This window comes from Mastomys coucha, unplaced genomic scaffold (assembly GCF_008632895.1).
Source record: "Mastomys coucha isolate ucsf_1 unplaced genomic scaffold, UCSF_Mcou_1 pScaffold17, whole genome shotgun sequence".
Lineage (NCBI taxonomy): Eukaryota > Metazoa > Chordata > Mammalia > Rodentia > Muridae > Mastomys > Mastomys coucha.
The window spans coordinates 29,646,092-29,665,124 of NW_022196899.1; the positions used below are offsets into that span (position 1 = coordinate 29,646,092).

The 19,033-nt window shown below is 39.3% G+C and overlaps 1 protein-coding gene across 6 annotated transcripts in view; it reads right to left on the reverse strand.

Moving 5' to 3' along the window:
• The window catches only part of LOC116095096 (ankyrin repeat domain-containing protein 26-like), a 53,140-nt gene extending 38,824 nt beyond the window's left edge, over positions 1-14,316 (reverse strand). For all 6 annotated transcript variants that reach the window (XR_004120448.1, XR_004120447.1, XM_031376619.1 and 3 more), the window contains exons 1-3: positions 14,232-14,316; positions 11,145-11,347; positions 9,720-9,912 (exon numbers count right to left, since the gene is read on the reverse strand). Coding sequence is in view for 4 of the 6 variants with exons in the window: in XM_031376619.1 (XP_031232479.1) it covers positions 9,720-9,912; positions 11,145-11,304 (353 nt within the window). In the remaining 2 variants the exon portion in view is untranslated. The remainder of the gene's footprint in view (positions 1-9,719; positions 9,913-11,144; positions 11,348-14,231) is intronic.
• Positions 14,317-19,033: the final 4,717 nt, after the last annotated feature.

Sequence of the window (19,033 nt, forward strand, 5' to 3'; positions counted from 1 at the left end):
CCACACAAACCTAATTCCACCTCTTACAACAAAAACAACAGGAAGTATCAATTACTTTTTCTTAATATGAAAATATCACCAACATATCTTAATCTATTGAAATCCAAAAATATGAGGAATTAGAAATTTGTTGGCTGTCATCCAGTGGTCTCTATAATTTGGTAATTGGAGAAATAGGTCCAATATTATACAATCTATATACACTTTCTGCTTGTTTGTACATGACAGTAACTTGCTGTATACCACATAATGGTCTTGAAATCAGGCTTCTCCTATCTCAGCCTCTCTATTAGTGAGATTGTTTATTTGATGGTTTTACACTATACTATGGTTTTATACTGTACTGTACTATACTATATAGTATAGAACAGCTTACATATTCCAAATGAATTTATACAGCCAAAAGAAATGTAAACAATTAACTTGGGAGGTAGCTTGTAAAAGAACAACAACTAGTGAGACTGAATGCTTTGCTTGATGCTTGTAACTACTGTATCAAGTTTGAAGAAGAGGACTTTATAACTTACTCTTTTTCTGAGATGAATGCTTTTCAAAACCATCACAGCCAATGAACCAGATTCTTACCCTCACCAAATGTGTGTACCACCCTCGAAGCAGAACCATTGTTCATTGAAACAGTTGGTTAATAACTTCATGGATAGACAATCTTAATACACACACCATTTCTTAAATGAATGTAACCTGCTCCCTGTGGGCTGAGAATGAAGACAATCATTCTAGTCAAATAGCTTTGGCCATAGCAGGAAATCTATATCCAAAAATCGTGCCTACAGTTCATTCCTTGGTGCAGCAGAACTGTCAACTCTTAACTTAGCTATGATGGAGGTAAAATCCTTTGGTGATGTGAGGATCATTGAAGTACAGCCTTATTACAATGAACTCCAATGTCTAAAAATTGTTCTTATTTTGGGCTTGTACCACAGTAAGAGCAAGATTTTAAGCACTACTAAAAAGAAAACAAACAAACAAACAGAAAAACTTTATCTGTTCATGCTCATTTAAAAAAATACTAGTAGTGATGTATTATTTTAAAATATACAGTTACTATGTTTGGAGTTATTTAAAATTTATAGAGAAAATGTATGTATTTTTAATATTGCTGTAGACAAACATCTGCATAAGACTGTCCAATTGATAGTTGTTTTATATCAAACAATTTTTATAATACTCATTTTTATTGTTCTGATATAAAAAAAAATAAGTTAAAAAAAAGAAAGAAAGAAAAAGGAATCCCAATTCAATGGCATAGACCAGATCCTCAACAAGATCATAGAAGAAAATGTCTCCAAACTAAGAGAAGACACACCCATACAAACACAAGAAGCACAGGGAACACCAAATAGACAAGACCAGAAGGAAAATCCCCACAGCATGATTAAAACACTAAGTAACAAAGAAAGTGTATAGACAGCTACAAGAGAATAATGCAAATAACACATGCAAGAACATATTCCGTCAGAACAACAGCTAACTTCTCAGTGAATACTTTGAAAGCCAAAAGAGACTATAGCAATGCACACCAAGTCCTTAAAACAAAATGAAAGCAAACGTAGACTAATATATCTTGTAAAACTCTCTACCGTGATTGCAGAAAAAAAAGAAAAACTTTCTACAAACATTAATAACTGTGGTGGTTTGTGTATGCTTGGCCCATGGGATGTGGCACTATTCGCAGGTGTGGCCTTAGTGGAGGAGATTTGGCCTTGGTGGAGGAACTGAGTCACTGTGGGGCTTTCAGGTCTCATAGATATGCTTAAGCCTGGCCCGTGGGATCAACACCCTCCTTCTAGCTGCCTGAGGAAGGTGGTCAGTCCCCTTCTGTTGCCTGCAGATCAAGATGTAAAACTCTAGGCTCCTCTAGCACCTTGACTTCCTGCTTGCTGCCGGGCTTCCTGCTATGATGATAAATGAGCTGCTGAAACTATGAGCCAGCCTCAATTAAATGGTTGCCTTTATAAGAGTTCCCTTGGTCATGGTGCCTCTTTATAGCAATGGAAACCCTAACTAAGACAGAAGGTGGTACCAGGGACTGGGGTACTGCTGTGATAGGCCTGACCATGCTTCTGTGTAGAAGAATGTGGATTTTGGGACCTTGGAAAGTAGTGGAGTGCTTTAAGTGGGACTTAATGGGCTATCCTAGGAGGAACATGGAAGACATTGGTGCTGAGGGGGATTTGAACACTGGGGACCTAAGGTTTCAGGGGAGAATTTTAGTTATGTTGAATAAAGATCATTCTTGTGATATGTTGGTGACAAATGGGGCAGCTTTTTGCCCTTGTCCAAAGAGTCTGCCTAAGGCTAGGGTGAAGAGATTTAGTTTAATTGCATTGACAAAGGAAGTCTCAAAAAAGTCTAGCATAGACTCTGTCCTGTGGTTCACTCTTATGAAGAGAGTTTTGATCAAGTATAGCAAGGTTAGAAAGAAAAAATACAAAATGTATGCTTCAACTATTAAAGGGGCACCAAGAAGCAGAATGGAGCTAAATCCTGTGTTCAAGGATATTAAATGAAATTAGTAGAGTGGTGACCTTGGGACCAGATCCCACTCATTTAATCTTATTGTTTATGCATTTGCAGTTGGACAAAGAACAGTTTTACCATGTTAAGCACTATTATGACCTAGTTATTGTTTTCATTTGGACATAAGGAGATAAGATTGTGTGTTAAATTGATGAGGGATAGATTGTGATGGCTATTCTTGGTTGGACATTAGAAATGGAGATGCAGAATTTGTAGTTTGTGCAGCTGGTTTTTGGTCTTATTTTGGTCCAATATTTCATCAGTATGATGTTTCAGAATGAAATTGTATATTCTGTGATGTTGGAAGTATGTGAACTGCTTTTTAATTTTGGTTTTATAGGGGATTACAATTAAAAGATGGCATGAATCTCAGAAGATACTTTCAACTTTTAAACATTGTTAAGAATGTGATATACGGGAACTTTTGAAGTTGTACTAAATGTAGTTTGCATTATGCTATGGCTAGGTATGGCCCCCATAGACTCATGTGCTTAAACAAGCCTATGGGGGCCAGGAAATGGTTTGAATATTCTTGGCTCATGGCCTAGGTCATGGTTTCTCTTCACAGCAATACGACTCTGAGACAATAGTTTATAAAAATTTATATCCAACAAACAAAACCTGAAGAAAATACAGGAAGCAATATTTCATGCCACAGAGAAGAATGAGCATAGGAGACAGACATGGCCAAAAATACAGAACCATAATTACAAAAACAAAAATACCATGGAGCATACAAATAATACTACTCAAAATCAACAACATGGCCAGAGATAACACATATATTTCAATAATAACTTGAAATATCAATGGCCTCAATTTTCCAATCAGACATAGACTGACTGAATGGGTCAGAAAACAAAACCCACCCATTTGTTGCCTGTAAGAAACATATCTTAGTGTTAAGGACAGGTAATGACTTTGGGTTAAAGAACAAACCAAAGCACTCCAGTCAAATGGGATGGGAATGCAATCAAGTGCCACTGTCCTAATATCTGACAAAATAGACATCATGCTGAAACTAATCAGAAAATACAGAGTGTGGCTACTTCTTCCTAATCAAGGGAATGCATAAGCATGAATACATTCCTATCCTAGACACACAAGCATCAAACTCAGGGGTGGTCAATCTCATAAAAAAACCTACAACTGCAATTAAAGCAAAGATTAACATTAATCCACTATAACACTCCCACGTTCTCCAATATACACTTTATCTGGACAAAAAGAGAGGAACACCAGAATTGATTGGCATCATACATTAAATGGGCTTAACTGATATCTGCAGAATATTCTATCTAAACACCAAGAATTCATTTTCTCCCTAGCAGCACATAGAAGCTTTTATAAACTAGAACACACACCGGGACCCAAAAGAAGTATTGACAAATTCAAAAAAGGTTGAACTTATTACTTTTATCCTATCTTACCACAATACAATATTTTTAAATTAACAGAAAAAGCCCACCTTTTGTAAATACACAAACCCATGAAAATTAAAACACTCATTACAAAAGAATAAATGTGTTGAGAAAGAAATAGAAAAAGCTTCTAGGCGTGAATGCAAATGAAAACCCCTGGGACACACTGAAAGCAGTACTACAGTAAATTTACAGGAAATTTACAGCTGAGTGCCTACCTTCAAAAGCTGGAAAAAACACAAATAAATGCAGCTAAAGAGATGGAAAAACTAGAATAACCCAAATCCAAACTCAGCCCATGACAAAAAATAAAAACCAGAGCAGAATTTAATGAAATGAAACAACAAAAACAACACAAAGAAATCTAAGAGCTGATTCTTGAAGATGATAAACAAAGCTGACAGACCCTTGACCAACTGACCAAAAAAAAAAGAAAGGACCCAAATTATCACTCAGAAATGAACAGGGAAATGTTAAAACAGACACCAGAGAAATTCAGAGCATTATATGGCAATATTCTATAGACCTTCATTCCATGAAGCTAGAGGATCTAAAAGGAATTAATTATTTTTGAGGTTAAGCCAAAACATCAATATTAAATAAAAAAAATTCAACAACCTAAACAAACCTATAACAAATGAGGAGATTGAAATAATAGTAAAAAGCCTTTGAGCTAAGAAATATTCAAGCCCAATTGGATTCACAGCAGAAATCTACCAGGCATTCAATGATCTACAGCCAGTCCTTCTTACACTATTCAAAAACAAATATATAAGTAACTAAATAAGGAACACTCCCCAAATCCTTCTATGAATATAGTATCATTCTCATACAAAAACCATGCAAAGATATAAGAAAAAAAGAAAAACTATAGGCCAATATCCCTGATGAGCATAGACTCAAAATTATTCAATAAAAATCCTTGCAAAGAGAATATTAAAAAATTTTTACATCATGAACAAGTTGGCTTTATCTCTGAAATGTAGGTATAGTTTGCCATACACATTCAAGTGAATAAATGTAATAAACCATATAAATTGACTTTTAAAAAAGTCACATGATCACCTCAATAGATATAGCAAAGACCTTTGATAAAATCCAGCATGCCTTCATTTTAAAAGTCCTAGAGGATGTGGAGTTAGAGGGCACATACACAATAAATGCTACATATGAGAAGCACACACTCAGTATCATCCTAAACGGAGATAAGTTCAAAGCAATCCAAGTGCAGTAAGGAATGAGTCAGGGATGTGCCCTATCCCATCCCCTTTCAACTGTGTTCTTGACCTGCTAGCTGGACCAATAAGGCATGAGAAGGAAATTGAAGGGATACCAACAGAGGAAGAAGACATCAAACTATCCCTAGTTGCAGATGATACAATACTATATGCTAGAGATTCCAAGACTCTACCAGAAAAGTTTTAGGAACGATAAACAAATCTAGCAATGTGACAGGATACAGAGTCAATTTGCACAAATCAATAGCTTTTCTATATATCAACAACACATACACAAAGGAGATCGTGGACACATACATTGAACTTTCATTGACCACATTCGTAGTTGCTGCTTTGAAATCACTGGAGAGAGTAGAAGTACACTGAAGGTTCTTCTTTTTTTTTAAATAATTATTTATTTTATCCATGAGTACACTGTTGCTGTCTTCAGACACACCAGAAGAGGGGATCAGATCCCATTACAGATGGTTGTGAGCCATAATTATGGCTGCTGGCAGTTGAACTCAGAACCTCTGGAAGAGCAGCTCTTAACTGCTGAGCCAACTCTCCAGCCCCTACAATGAAGGTTCCAGTTTCTGGGGCACACACACATCTTGTCTTGGTTGTTCATATTGTGTTTGGAGGTATGTGAGCTAGGCATCTGGAGCCAGGCCATTGGTAATGTTGTTTGGTATGGGTACCTGGTCTTGCCTTTCTTGAGGTACTACGTGGATCTTTGTTACTATCACAACTTGCTGTGTTGTTGACCAGCTGAATGATGCTTGATGTTCAGTCTTGAGGCCACTCTGGAGCTTTTATTACGCATATGCCTCTAACCCTACATCTTCTAAGGTCAGAAGCATTCCCACATCAGCTAGGTGAAGGTGGGACTTGTGTACCTAACAGTAATCTTTCTTTAGGGTTAAATTTTCACTGCGGATCTTCACACGTTTGTCAGGGAACTCTTCGGTTCTGCAGGAGGTCCTGGAGGAGCAGCGGTGGTTTCACAGTGGGAGTGGGAACTGTTCTGAGGGGCACGGTGCAGGATGCCACACCATCCTCAGGTCGAGGTGAATGAGACCGAGGGCAGGCTAGAAGGTTTTATCAGGGTATCTTGGTAGGTGCAGTGGCAGGCAGGCTCTGAGGGATGTACCTGGAGCTTCAAGTTGGACTCCGGGCAGCGCTGGATGGCGTGGTGAGTTGATAGGTGGCTGGACTGGGTCTGGGGGAACTCCTTGGAGTTCCATGTGAGACTCAACATCATGCCAGGAGGTCCAATGGGTATGATGGCTGATTGACAGGCAGTAGATAGGTCAATCTGGGACCACCTGCTGGGAGTTCTGGGCCAGACCCCTTTCTCTAGGAACACTTGTTTCCAAACTTCTGGAAGCTGGGTCTATTAAGCTCTGCTTGCTGGCAACACCCTGTGTTTGTTTTTCATGTTCCTGCTGCACACTCTGGCATCCCTCCTATAAGTCAGCGCATTAGGCCTATCACACATTAATGTTGCACAGTTGTCCTATATTTTGTTACCAGTTTTCTGTGTTAGTTAACTTTTCTTCCTTGCTGTGATAAAAGCAAACTGAGGGTGGACCTACAGCGCTGGCGTGCAGTTCAGTGTGTCGGGGAAACCATGGTGTGCAGTTCAGTGTGTCAGGGGAAACCATGGTGTGCAGTTCAGTGTGTGGGGGAAAACATGGCGTGCAGTTCAGTGTGTCGGGGAAAACATGGTGTGCAGTTCAGTGTGTCGGGGAAACCATGGCGTGCAGTTCAGTGTGTCGGGGAAACCATGGTGTGCAGTTCAGTGTGTCGGGGGAAACCATGGTGTGCAGTTCAGTGTGTCGGGGAAACCATGGTGTGCAGTTCAGTGTGTCAGGGAAACCATGGTGTGCAGTTCAGTGTGTCAGGGAAACCATGGTGTGCAGTTCAGTGTGTCAGGGGAAACAATGGTGTGCAGTTCAGTGTGTCAGGGGAAACCATGGTGTGCAGTTCAGTGTGTCAGGGGAAACCATGGTGGTGGACTTTGAGGCCACTTGGCAATCATAGTCAGGAAGGAGGGGGCTCATATGTTAGCCTTGAGTTCATTTTCTCCTTTTCATTTGGTTCAGAACTCCAGCCCATGGAAGGCTGCTGTTCACTTTCAAGTTGTATCTTCCAACCTTGACTAACCTGATAAGCCCTCACAGATATGCTCGGGGACTGTGAAGGTTAATATTGTCAACTTGATACAGTCTAGAATCACCTGGGAGATGGGTTTCTGAGTATGCCTGTTGGGGGTTATCTTGATTACATAAATCAGTGTGGGAAGATACATCTTGATTGTGGTGGGCAGGACAATTTCCTGGGAAGGTCAGACTTGTTTGTATAAAACGAAGAAAGCAAGCTGAACACTCATGAGTCTTGGCTCTTGAGGTTTCAGAGCGGAGCAAAGACTCTCTCAGAAACTGGGTCAGAGGCCATTTGTGTGATACTTTGGCTTTATTCTGCCTGTGTTTTAAGAACCTAAGTCAAGTTGAATTTAATGACAAAGGACTAGTTCATTTGTCAGAGAAAATTTCAAGAGAGAAGGATATTCAAGTTGATGCTGAGAAAACAGCTATAATTGTTGAAGAGATCAGTGCCACCAAAGAGAAAGAAACTCTCTGTGCTACACTGGACAACAGGAAAGATGTCCTGAGGGCAAAATCCCACTTTTTGGAGGCTCCATCTTGTGAAGATCCAAGTTCACTTAAAGATAGGACAACTACACAGACGAAATGCCCTGATCCTTAAAAGCAACTGCCTAGGAAAGTGTGTTCCCAGAGTTAGCACACAGACGCTGTTGAGGAAAGCACTGTATCTCAAGCAGGACAGCAGCATCCCTGTAGTACTGATTTTCCAGACATTAAAGATACAGAATTGAGGGGTTTATCAAGTCCAGAGAGCAGTGGAGGCCATCTTAGAGGGAGCCAGAAAAGAATGCTGATAGAAACGTAGACAGTGGCATCCTGGCTTTCTGGGTTTCAGACTGGAATAAGGACTTGCTCAGAGACTGTGTCAGGAGCAATTAGTATGTTATTTTGGCTTTATTCTGCCTACGTTGTAAGCCCATGGAAGAAGGAAGCTTTTACTCTTTGCCTGCTTGCTCTAGCCTTGCTAGCAAGTCCATGCCTTCACTTCTCTTAGAGCCCACTTCTTTGGGACTCCTGCACTTGTTTGTTTTGTATGTTTGGCCTCCTGTGCCTAGCATGTGTGTGTAGGTTCCTGTGCTGTAGCATGTGTGTGTGTGTGGGGGGGGCTCATATGTGTGGAATTCAGAGGACCACTCACCTTGGTCAGTTCCCTTCTTTCCCATGCACGCTCCACTTCCAGGGATTAAACTCTATACTTATTCCTTCTCTCTGTGTGTCTGTCTTTGTCTCTGTCTCTGTCTTTGTCCCTGTCTCTCCTCTCTCTCTCTCTCTTTCTCTCTCCAACCTCCCCTTCCCCCCATCTCTGCTTTTCTCTTGATTCATTCAGCCTCATCTACAACAAATCCTCAGAATGAGCCTTCCTATTACAATGGAACATAAAACAATATTTGCCTCCTTTAGTACAAAATGTAGTTCTTGCCCAAAAAATGAACTATGACTGAAGCCCTCCTGCAATCAAAAGGGGGGGAGGGCACATCTGACTCACTTATTAAAAAGCCTCTGATTGTGGAGAGCTAAAAGATTGCAAATTTCAATTATCATAGTCTATCCACACACATACACACACACACACACACACACACATGAACACACACACACACATGAACACACATACACACACACACACATACACACACACACACACACATACACACACATACACACACACACACATATCTTCTGCTTTCTTAACAGCCGTGTATTGTCCAGCTGCTTGTTTAAGCTAACACTCTTGACTATTGGGAATGATCCTTTTCAAAGGAAATCAGTAGACTTCAACCCAAAGGCTAAGAACGTTATCAGACACCAACAGTGGCCTATGGCAGATACTTCTCTGCTTTCTATAACTTGGCTACTTACTGTCCCCACCAATGTATTTTTAAAATGCCTTAATTTAAGGCTTTCTCTTTTCTTTTACTATAAAAAGTCCACGAAATTGTGACAACATTGGTATTTTGGGCCATGGCTACTTACATCTGACTCCAGAATAAACTATTATTCCCTTGAGGTGGTTGCTGACTTTTTATGCCAATGCCAAAATTTTATATTCCACAGACTACAAACCCTGCTGTTGCTGATGCTTTTTCTTCTTTCTTCTTTTCCCCTTTCTCCTTCCCTTCTCCTCCACCCTGCCCCCAGCTCCACCTTCATTCTCTTCCTCTTCTTCTTCAGTGTTTCCCCATGTATCCTAGACTGCCTTTGGCCTTGAATTTTTCTCTGCCCTTCAGGGACTGGGATTACACACACTACTGTAACCCTCTGGTGTAATCTTGGGGATAAAACCCAGGGCCTCACATATGCTGGCCAAGGACTCTACCGCTAAGTTGTCCCTGTAACTGTCAGACATTTTAGAAATAGAGACGCCATACCTTACATTGCAGAGTTCTTGTTCTTGTTTGAGTTGTTCATGTTCTGCATCTGCAAGCTTCTTATGGAGTCCACTGAGTTCATTCTCCACCGCTTGAAGCTTCCTTCGAAGTACTCTGCAGTGACCAGTTTTCAGTTGGGTTAACCTTTGATATGAATGAATTGCATTCTGGATTTTTAATAGGCTACCAGAATCTGAATCAGGGAGAAAGCATTATGAGAATAACATATGAGAGTATTTTATATATGAATGACTATGTTTTCCCATTCCTCCATTTCAATACTGATCAGATAGAAGGTATATAAAGAGGCATGAAGCTGCTGGGGGAGGAAAATCACTTTTGCATCCACATAGCACAGTAAGATAACTATGCATAACATTACTCAATGGGAATGGATAGAGTGTTCTAAGTGGTAGATTTGTTACTGTCTTGATATGTTGACTAAATGTGTTTAACATATATGTCAAAACTTTTCAAGTGGTACACGTTGAACATATACAGTTCATTGTACCAAAAAACTCAGTAAAACTATAGAAAACAAAGACCCTACTATAATGACAAACTTCTAAGGCAGAGGATGGACATACAAACAGGAAGTATAAATGAAAGCAGAGCAATAGCTGGTTTTTGTTGTTGTTTTTGTTTTTGGGTTTGGGTTTTGGGTTGGTTTTTTGTTTTGTTTTGTTTTGTTTTTTTGAGACAGGGTTTCTCTGTGTATCCCTGGCTGTCCTGGAACTCACTCTGTAGAACAGGCTAACCTCTTACTCAGGAATCCATCTGCCTCTGCCTCCCAAGTGCTGGGATTAAAGGCGTACACCACCACTGCCCAGGTACAATAGCTGGTCTTAAGCAAGGTGTAAACATGATCTTATCTTAATTGTTAACAATACATGATTAGGGTTGTGAAGTAGACTGTGGTCTCAAGGGATGGTGAGGTTAGCAGAATGGAATTCTAAGGCATTCCAAGGTATTCCAAATATACAAGATAGGGACAAAGATAACCTGATCTAATCATAGTAAATGCCTGAGACAGAAACAGTGGCTTTAAGAAGACAGGGTGTGAGCCAGGCAGCAGTGGTGCATGCCTTTAATCCCAGCACTTGGAAGGCACAGGCAGGCAGATTTCTGAGTTCCATGCCAGCCTGGTCTACAGAGTGAGTTCCAGGACAGCCAGGGCTATACAGAGAAACCTTGTCTTGAAAAAACAAAAACAGGAAAAAAAAAAAGAAAGAAAGAAAGAAAAAAAGAAAGAAGACAGGGGGTGCCACCCACACTGAAGAAATTACAGTAGGAATAAAATTTCTGGCTAATGGTGTATGGTTCTCTTTCTTCTTAAATGTACAGTATGTCTCCAACATGGCAGCTTTCGGGTGCCATGCTCGGCAGTGTGTAGAGCTGCTGCTGATCCATCCACAGCAGACTTACCTTTGCATTCCAGGCTAAGACGTTCAATTAGCTTCAATATAGCTTCGTAATTAAGGCAGGGAGACCTGCCATAGTCTGAGGCTGTTTCAGATGACTGAGTTAACTCATCAAAATCTTCCATAGCAGGCAGGTTTTCTTTTTGTCCTTTAAAATGAGTCATACCAATTCAAAGTGTACTTTAATAGCTTTTTACCACATGCTATCTGTATGGAAGAGCCAAATGTCATTTTATATAATTAGAATTATAGGGATTTCTGAAAAGAACTGATGCTTCATCAGAAGGAAACTACTCATGAACCAATATTTCTCAGTTTCATTTTAAACGTTAAATGACTTGACATAACCGATTCTCTATTTTCAACTTATCTTTTATCATGTACCTTTTAATATTACTGTATTAGTGGATATTAGTGGTACAAAATAAAAGGGTTCATTATGACGTTCCATACATGCTTATATATTTTGATCATATCCCTTTATTCTATCCTTTTTTAACATTATTTTTATTGGATATTTTATTTATTTACATTTAAAATGCTATTCTCTTTCCTGATTCGCACCCCCCCCAGAAATCCCCATCCCATCCTCCCTCCTCCTGCTTCTATGAGGGTGTACCCCCACCCACCCACCAACTCCCACCTCCCCTCTCTAGTACTCCTCTACACTTGGGCATCAAGTCTTCACTGGGACCAAGGGCCTCTCCTCCCATTGATGACCAACAGGGCCATCTGCTACGTATGCAGCTGGAGCCATGGGTCCCTCCATGTGTACTCCTTGGTTGGTAGTTTAGACCCTGGGAGCACTTGAGGGGCGCTGGTTGGTTGATATTGTTGTTCTTCCTATGGTGTTCCAAAACCCTCAGCTCCCTCAGTCTTTTCTCTAACTCCTCTGTTGAGGACCCAGTGATCAGTTCAATGGTTGACTGCGAGCATGTTCTATACTTTTTAAAAATGATTTATTTATTCATGAATTTTATATATACAAGTGTCTCTTCATGCACACCAGGAGAAATAGTTCCCATTACAGATGGTGGTATGTTGCCATGTGTTTGCTCGGACCTCTGGAAGAACAGTCAAATGAACTTAACTACTGAGCCACCTCTCCAACCCCCACTCTACACCCCTTTATCCTCTCTCCAATTTCCTTTCTCCCTTCAACACCCCTGGAAGCTTCTGTTTATTTTGAAATGAATCATTTTGCATTTTATAATGTTTTATTGAAATATTATTTTGTTTATTTTTATGGCAGCTTTCATCATTCCCTTCAGGGTTGCCCTTTGGCATTCCAAAACCATAAAATCCTTTTAAGACAGATAATAAATCTGTAAAATACATAAGAGTTTCTGTACCTGTTGTCATTTCTGTATAAAATATTATTTATCTTGTTCATAAAGTTTACAAACTACTTACAAGTCATTTTATACAAGAACGATTTTGTTATTTGCCCCAGAGATAGTACTTGCAAACTATTGAAAACCAATGCCAGGGTGACCTACCTGTCATAGAAAGAGACATAAAGAGACAAAGGCCATGATTACTAATAATGTAACAATTAAATTTAGATCAAACTTCACTCTAAGCAAGAGGAAAGTAGCTACTTTATTAAATAGACATACACCATGTATTCTGTTATTATTGCCACTTTTTATAAAATAAGTTTTTATGAGAATTAAACTCAATTTGGAAAAACATTACTTAAATCCTTATTTGGGAAAACCCTTTTCTTAATTGATAGGCATTAGCTTTCTTGGGACCTACTATGTAATTACCATGTGTTATTCTAAGCACTGGGCATGTGTTGAATTCATTTCAGTCCTCACAGAATTGTGAGGTAGGTTACACATTAGTTATATAATGAAGAAACTAGAAAACTTCCTGGGTTCCTGGGCTAGCAAGATGGCTTAGCAGGTAAATGCACTCACTCACTTCTTGCCAAGCCTGAGGACCTGAGTTCAATCCTCAGGACCCACAGGGTGGAAGAGGAGGTCTGATTCCACAAGCCGCCCTCCGACCACTACACATGTGGCGAGAGGCAAGCATTGTGTGTCCCCATCAATCAATGTAATAAAAAAAATGTATAAGAGAAAGCCCCAATCACTTACCCAAGCCATGCAGTGGCTAAACTCAGAGAATTGCTGACTCCACAGCATGTGTTGTAAATGTACTCTCTCCAATTGTGTTTAAGTCATATTTTGACAGATGAATCCATATTATCACCCATATCTTGTTAAAATAGATAACTTCTGAGTTCTGTAAATGTTTGTGTATGTGTTGTGTGCCCGCGCGCGCCCGCGTATATGCATCTTTCACCTGCATGTAGCCTAGCCACCACGTTAAGCCGAAAACCCGACGTTGGTCCCCGGGAAGAGCAACAAATGCTGCTAACCACCAAGCCATTCTTTAATACATGTGTACGTGTTCCACGTGCGTGCTTGGTGGCCCGGGGAGAACTGGAACTGGAGTTACAGGAAGTTGACGGAAGAATGTTGGGAACCAAATTCCCCAGTCCCAAGTGCTCCCCACTGGTAACCTCGCTGCACCTTCTACTTTTTTTCTTAAAGACAGAGTTTCTTGAACCTGGAGTGCACCGTTTGTCCAGTTTTAGTCCTGGAAACCCCCCTGCCTATGTCTTCTAGTGCTGGTCTTTCATGAGTGCTGGGGACCCACTCTCAGGCCTAATGCTGGCAAGCACTTTGCCCACTGAGTAATATCCTCATCCCCAAATCTTGAAAATATTTTTCAAAAATCAAATGACAATAAATGTAGGTGATTTGTGGAAGCTCACTTCTTTTTCCAAAGGAAATTCCTCAAGGGAATTTAGCTGCTCACTCACAAATCTACAAATATGCATCGTACAAGCCAAGTTAGTGATGCCGTTGGAGCTTTGGATCTCATGGTGTATGATTGACTATACTTTACCTTTTATATATAAAAAAAAAAAACCATTCCTTTCCCTGGCCTGGAATCTAAACAATGATAAAACTGATATGCTTGGATTTTGAAGTAACTTGCAAAATCATAACTTTGAATTCATATCAGGGAACTTTATAAGTTTTTCTGAGATCGTATAGCAGCCCTTATTTCTCACCTCTTCACCAAAAATACAAGAGCTCACAGTGGTCCAGGTCCTCTTTCCAGGAGGGTTCAACCGTCCCGTGGTGGCCTCGTGGGGGTTATGGCTAGGCGCAGAGGACTCTGGGAGTCCTGGATAGCACGTGATCTGTGGTCTTTGTTAATCGCTGCACTCTGTGTTGCAAGGTGATCAAATGTAGCAAGTTTGTAAAAATTCTTCAGTATTTTCCTTGTTAGTACAAACATTCACTGCATGGGATATTATTTCAGTATTTACTTGAGCTTTATGGATAAATCGTTGGAGTTTTTTTTAAAGCACCAAGTAGTTTGCTAGCTTTTTAATGTGATTTTTAACAAATACAAATAAAATTGAAATAATTCTGTATATTAGCAGATTATAATGGAATAAATCTAAAAGTCAGCAAAAAGAATACAGAAATATAAAAACAAGTGGCTGGAACAATATATATTCTCAATAAACAGTAGGTCTTAAAGAAAGCAGGGAGAAAGTTTTGAAATTTTCTAGCATTAAATGAAAAAGAAAACAGAAGTGAATACAGAAAAGTCAGTTCTAAGTGAAAAGCTCATAGCTATGTTTGCCCATATGGAAAAAAAATCAAAGAAATCTTTAATAACTTAATGTACCTCTGGTTTTAGAAACACAAGACAGCTCTTAAAAGGTGGAAGGAAGAGAACCAGGTGTTCAGGGCTAGCCTCTTCTTGAGCACATGGTGATTTAACGGCTAACCTGAGCTACACAGAGACTGTATCACAAGCAACAAGAAGACAAAAGGAGCATAAGGGAAACAAACTACTAGAAAGAAAGTAGTGAAGATTAGGACAGGGGTGAAGGAAGTGGAGGTGAGGGAACAGTATCAAAGCACCAATGAAATAGTTTTGGTTCTTCTTTGACACAAACAAGATGCTTTATCTAGCTAACCAAAGGAAAGAAAGAAGATACATTAATAAAATTAGATAATGGAAACCGTGACCCCACCATACATACTAATGAAATCCAGAGTTTGTTTGTTTGCTTGGTTTGTTTTGTTTTTAGCTTGATACAAGCTAGAGTTGTTTGAGAGGAGGGAATCAGAACTGAGAAAATGCCTTCATAAGACAGGTCTTTAATCAAATTTGTGGAGCATTTTCTTAATTATTGATTGATGTGGGTGGTCTCAGCTGATGGGGGGGGTGGTGCCCCCCAAAGGCATGTGGTCCTAGCTGGTGTAAGAAAGCTGACTGAGTAAGCCAGCAAGCTGTGTTCCTTCATGGCCTCTATATCAGCTCCAGGCTGTAGGTTCCTGCCTTAACTTACTGTCCCGACTTCCCTGGGAGATGGACTATGAGACATAAGTTGAAATAAGCCCCTTTCTCCCAAGTTGCTTTTTGTCATGACATTTTATCACAGAAATAGACACTGAGACATTTAGTCTCTTTAAAATATACAATATCTCTAAAAAGCAAACGTCTCTCTTTTTTGTGATATTACTAGTGCTATATAGTAAATTGTTTCCTTCATTAAATTTATTCCACCTTTGTTTCTTATAATTAATTTTAATTGAAAGCATTTTTCATATATGTTCTGATCATTTCCCCTTCCCCAGTTCTTCCCATTTTCTCATCTTTCCACCCACCCGACTTCATGTTCTTTTTCTCTCTATTTAAAACAAACAAAACCAAGAAACACACACATAGAGAAACCCACAAATACATAAATCAAAACAAACAAGACAAAGACCAGAAAGACAACAACAATAAAAGCCCAAACAAAGCTATATGAAGCAGAAAAGTTGACAAAAGTACTGTTGAGTGTATTTTGCATTGGCCAACTACTCTTGACCATGGGCCCTACCATGAAGTGTGACTAATATATCCAGTGAGGCTTCATTGGAGAAAACTGATTTTTTTTTCCTTTACAAGTAGATATCTATTGCTTATAGCTTCTTGACTAGGAGTAGGAGCCTGTGTCTGCTTCCTTCTCTCACTACTGAGATTTCATCTGGCTTGAACCTGTGTGGGCCTGGTATGTGCTGCTACAGTCTTTGTGAATATATCATGTTTTATCTGTAGGTCACTGTTTTTATAGAACCATCCATCACCTATGGCCTATAGATAATCAGATGCAGGCATTTTCTCAATTAAGGTTCTTCTTCCCAGATAACTCTAGCTTGTGTCAAGTAAAAAATAAACTGTTATGGGATCTCCTTAAATCCAGTGAAACTCAAACAAACATCAGGTCAATGTAGATGTCAAACATTTATTATAATCTAGCCACTACTGCTTGATCAAGGCTGCAGAACAGACTTGGGAACTAACCTGCAACTGAGTCAGAATTTCACAGAATATTTAAACTTGCAACTCATAAAAATCTGTGTCAAGTTATTGTTACATTTTTCTACCAATCAGGATAGCCTGATTGTAGTTCCCGAGCCTGGGAACATGAACTTAGTTTAACCTTACCAGCAAGATGGAGCTGCCCTTGAATGGCCGTTCTCAGACAACAGCCTCCTTACAAGGTGTCTCTGAGATAGGTGGACTCAGACAACTGTCTCCTGACAACAGAAGCTGTGCAGCTATCGAGTAGTCTCTCCCTATAATTAAGTGAAGTATGCAAACAAATGGCAGTATTTAGAACAAAATTTTTTGCTTGTTCCCAATAAAACTAATAAAAGATAAAAACAAAAACAAAAACAAAAAAACTAACCATAGCAGAAAGGAACATTACCAAATACATTTTGTAAAGCCAGCCTTACCCTGATACTAAAATTGGATGAGAGGTCAATAACAACAACAACAAAACAACTATACAACATTATTCCCAGTGAACAGACATACAAAGATTTCAAGATCTTCATCCAAGGTCCAGGTAATATCATGAAATATGAGGTGGAAAGATTGGTTGGGCCGGAGGATGGAGAACCAAGCTATGAAATCTCTTTTCTGGGTATTCCATGGCTGTTGCAGTCGTGGCCACCTTCTCAAGAAAGGGACTCAAAAAATGCAGCCCCACTCCTTCCGGAGGACCTTTGGGGAGTTAAATGTTCACTGGGGGAGGGGCAAAACTTCTTTTGAAGATGTAGCCACTGGTAGTAAATTTTTATGAAACCAACCTTATTTATACTTAGGGAAACAAACACACAAAAGACGTAAGGTAGATGAGAGGATAGACAGGAAAAGTAAAGGACCAGTGAGAGTGGGACTAGAGTGGATGAGTGAGGGTAAATTGTATCACAGTATACTGTATATACATGTATGAAATTGTCAAAGATAAAAATAAAAGTAAGAAAACAAATCAAGTATAAAATGTTCAAAAACTAAATTCAACAACACACTAAAGAAATCCATACACTATGACCAACTTACTTTCATTCCAGAGATACAGAAGGTTCAAGATATACAAAGCAACAAATGAAATATATATTTAGACTCAAGTACAGAGGTTACTCAGTCATCTGAATAGCTATAGGAAAGGCCTTTGGAAAATAGCAACATCGCTTTATAAGTCTTGCAGAAAATATCGATGAAGAAACATACTTCAACATCATAAATGCTATATACAGGAGACATATAGCAAATATTGTATTAAATGAGAAAATACTGAGCTCTTTTCCTCTAAAATCTGAAACAAGTGAGAGATATATTCTTCCAACTCTCATTCAACACAGTGATGACATTTTACCAAGAGCAGTGAGGCAAGGGAATGGCATTAAAGGGAGACAAATAGAAAAAAAAAATGACCTCTTCTTGCAGAAAATATGATCCTATACTTAAAAAGTCTTAAGAAGCCCAAGAAATTTCTTAAATCTGCTACACATTTTCAGCAAAGTAGCAGAATACAAAGCTACTATAAGGGACCAGTGAATTTTTTTGTTTTTAAATGCCTTTTTATTTATTGAAAATTTCATAAAATATATTTTGATCACATTCTTTCTCCTCTTCTAACTCCTCCCAGATACAACCTACAACTCTACTGTACCCAAATTCATGTTCTTAATTAAAACAAACTCAAAAATAGCCCACAAAATCATGGAGTGTGATTTGTGTTGGCCCGCTACTCCTGAGCATGGGTCCCATTCTGGAGTGTGTATGACATATTACTATCAAATCTCTGAAGAAACTGACTTTCCCTTTCAGAGCAGCCACCAACTCCAAATAGCTTCTTCATGACCACTTACCTCTCTGTGTGCTTGTTTTCTTCTGGCTTAAGCTTGTGCAGGGTTTATTTGTGCTGTCTCAATGTATGTGCATTCCTATGTGCATCAGTCCTGGCACCTGTTTTCCACCTCTGGTTCTTACAGTCTTTCCACTGCCTCTTACACATAGATCCCTGAACCCTGAGGAGAAGGTTTGAGAAAGACATTGTATTCAGGGCTGAGGCCATCAAAGCCCCCCACTCTCTACGTGTTGTCCGGTTGAGCATCTCTTTGCTAATTACTGTCTCTGTAAGGTGATGGCATGGCTTTTCTCCTTGTTTAGTCACATGGTCTCCTTTAATAGTACCTTCCAGAACTATAAACACTACCCAGTATTGGTGAAGTTTCCAGGTGAACACTAGTTAGATTTCTCCATGTTCTAGAACTATGTGGTGTTTTCATCAATAAGATCTTACCACCAGGTTGTGAAAGGGAGTCATTAGTATTGGCAATACCTTGTGAAGTTTAGGGATCTTGTTTGGTAGCGTATGATGTCTAGTTGGGATATTGACTCCCATTATAAGTTAATTTTCTTTAAACTCCTTTTGTATCTGTATTGATTTTAGAAAGCTTCTCCAAGTTTCCATGTGAATTTTCAAGGGGCCTTTAGTGTTAGTTATTCCTC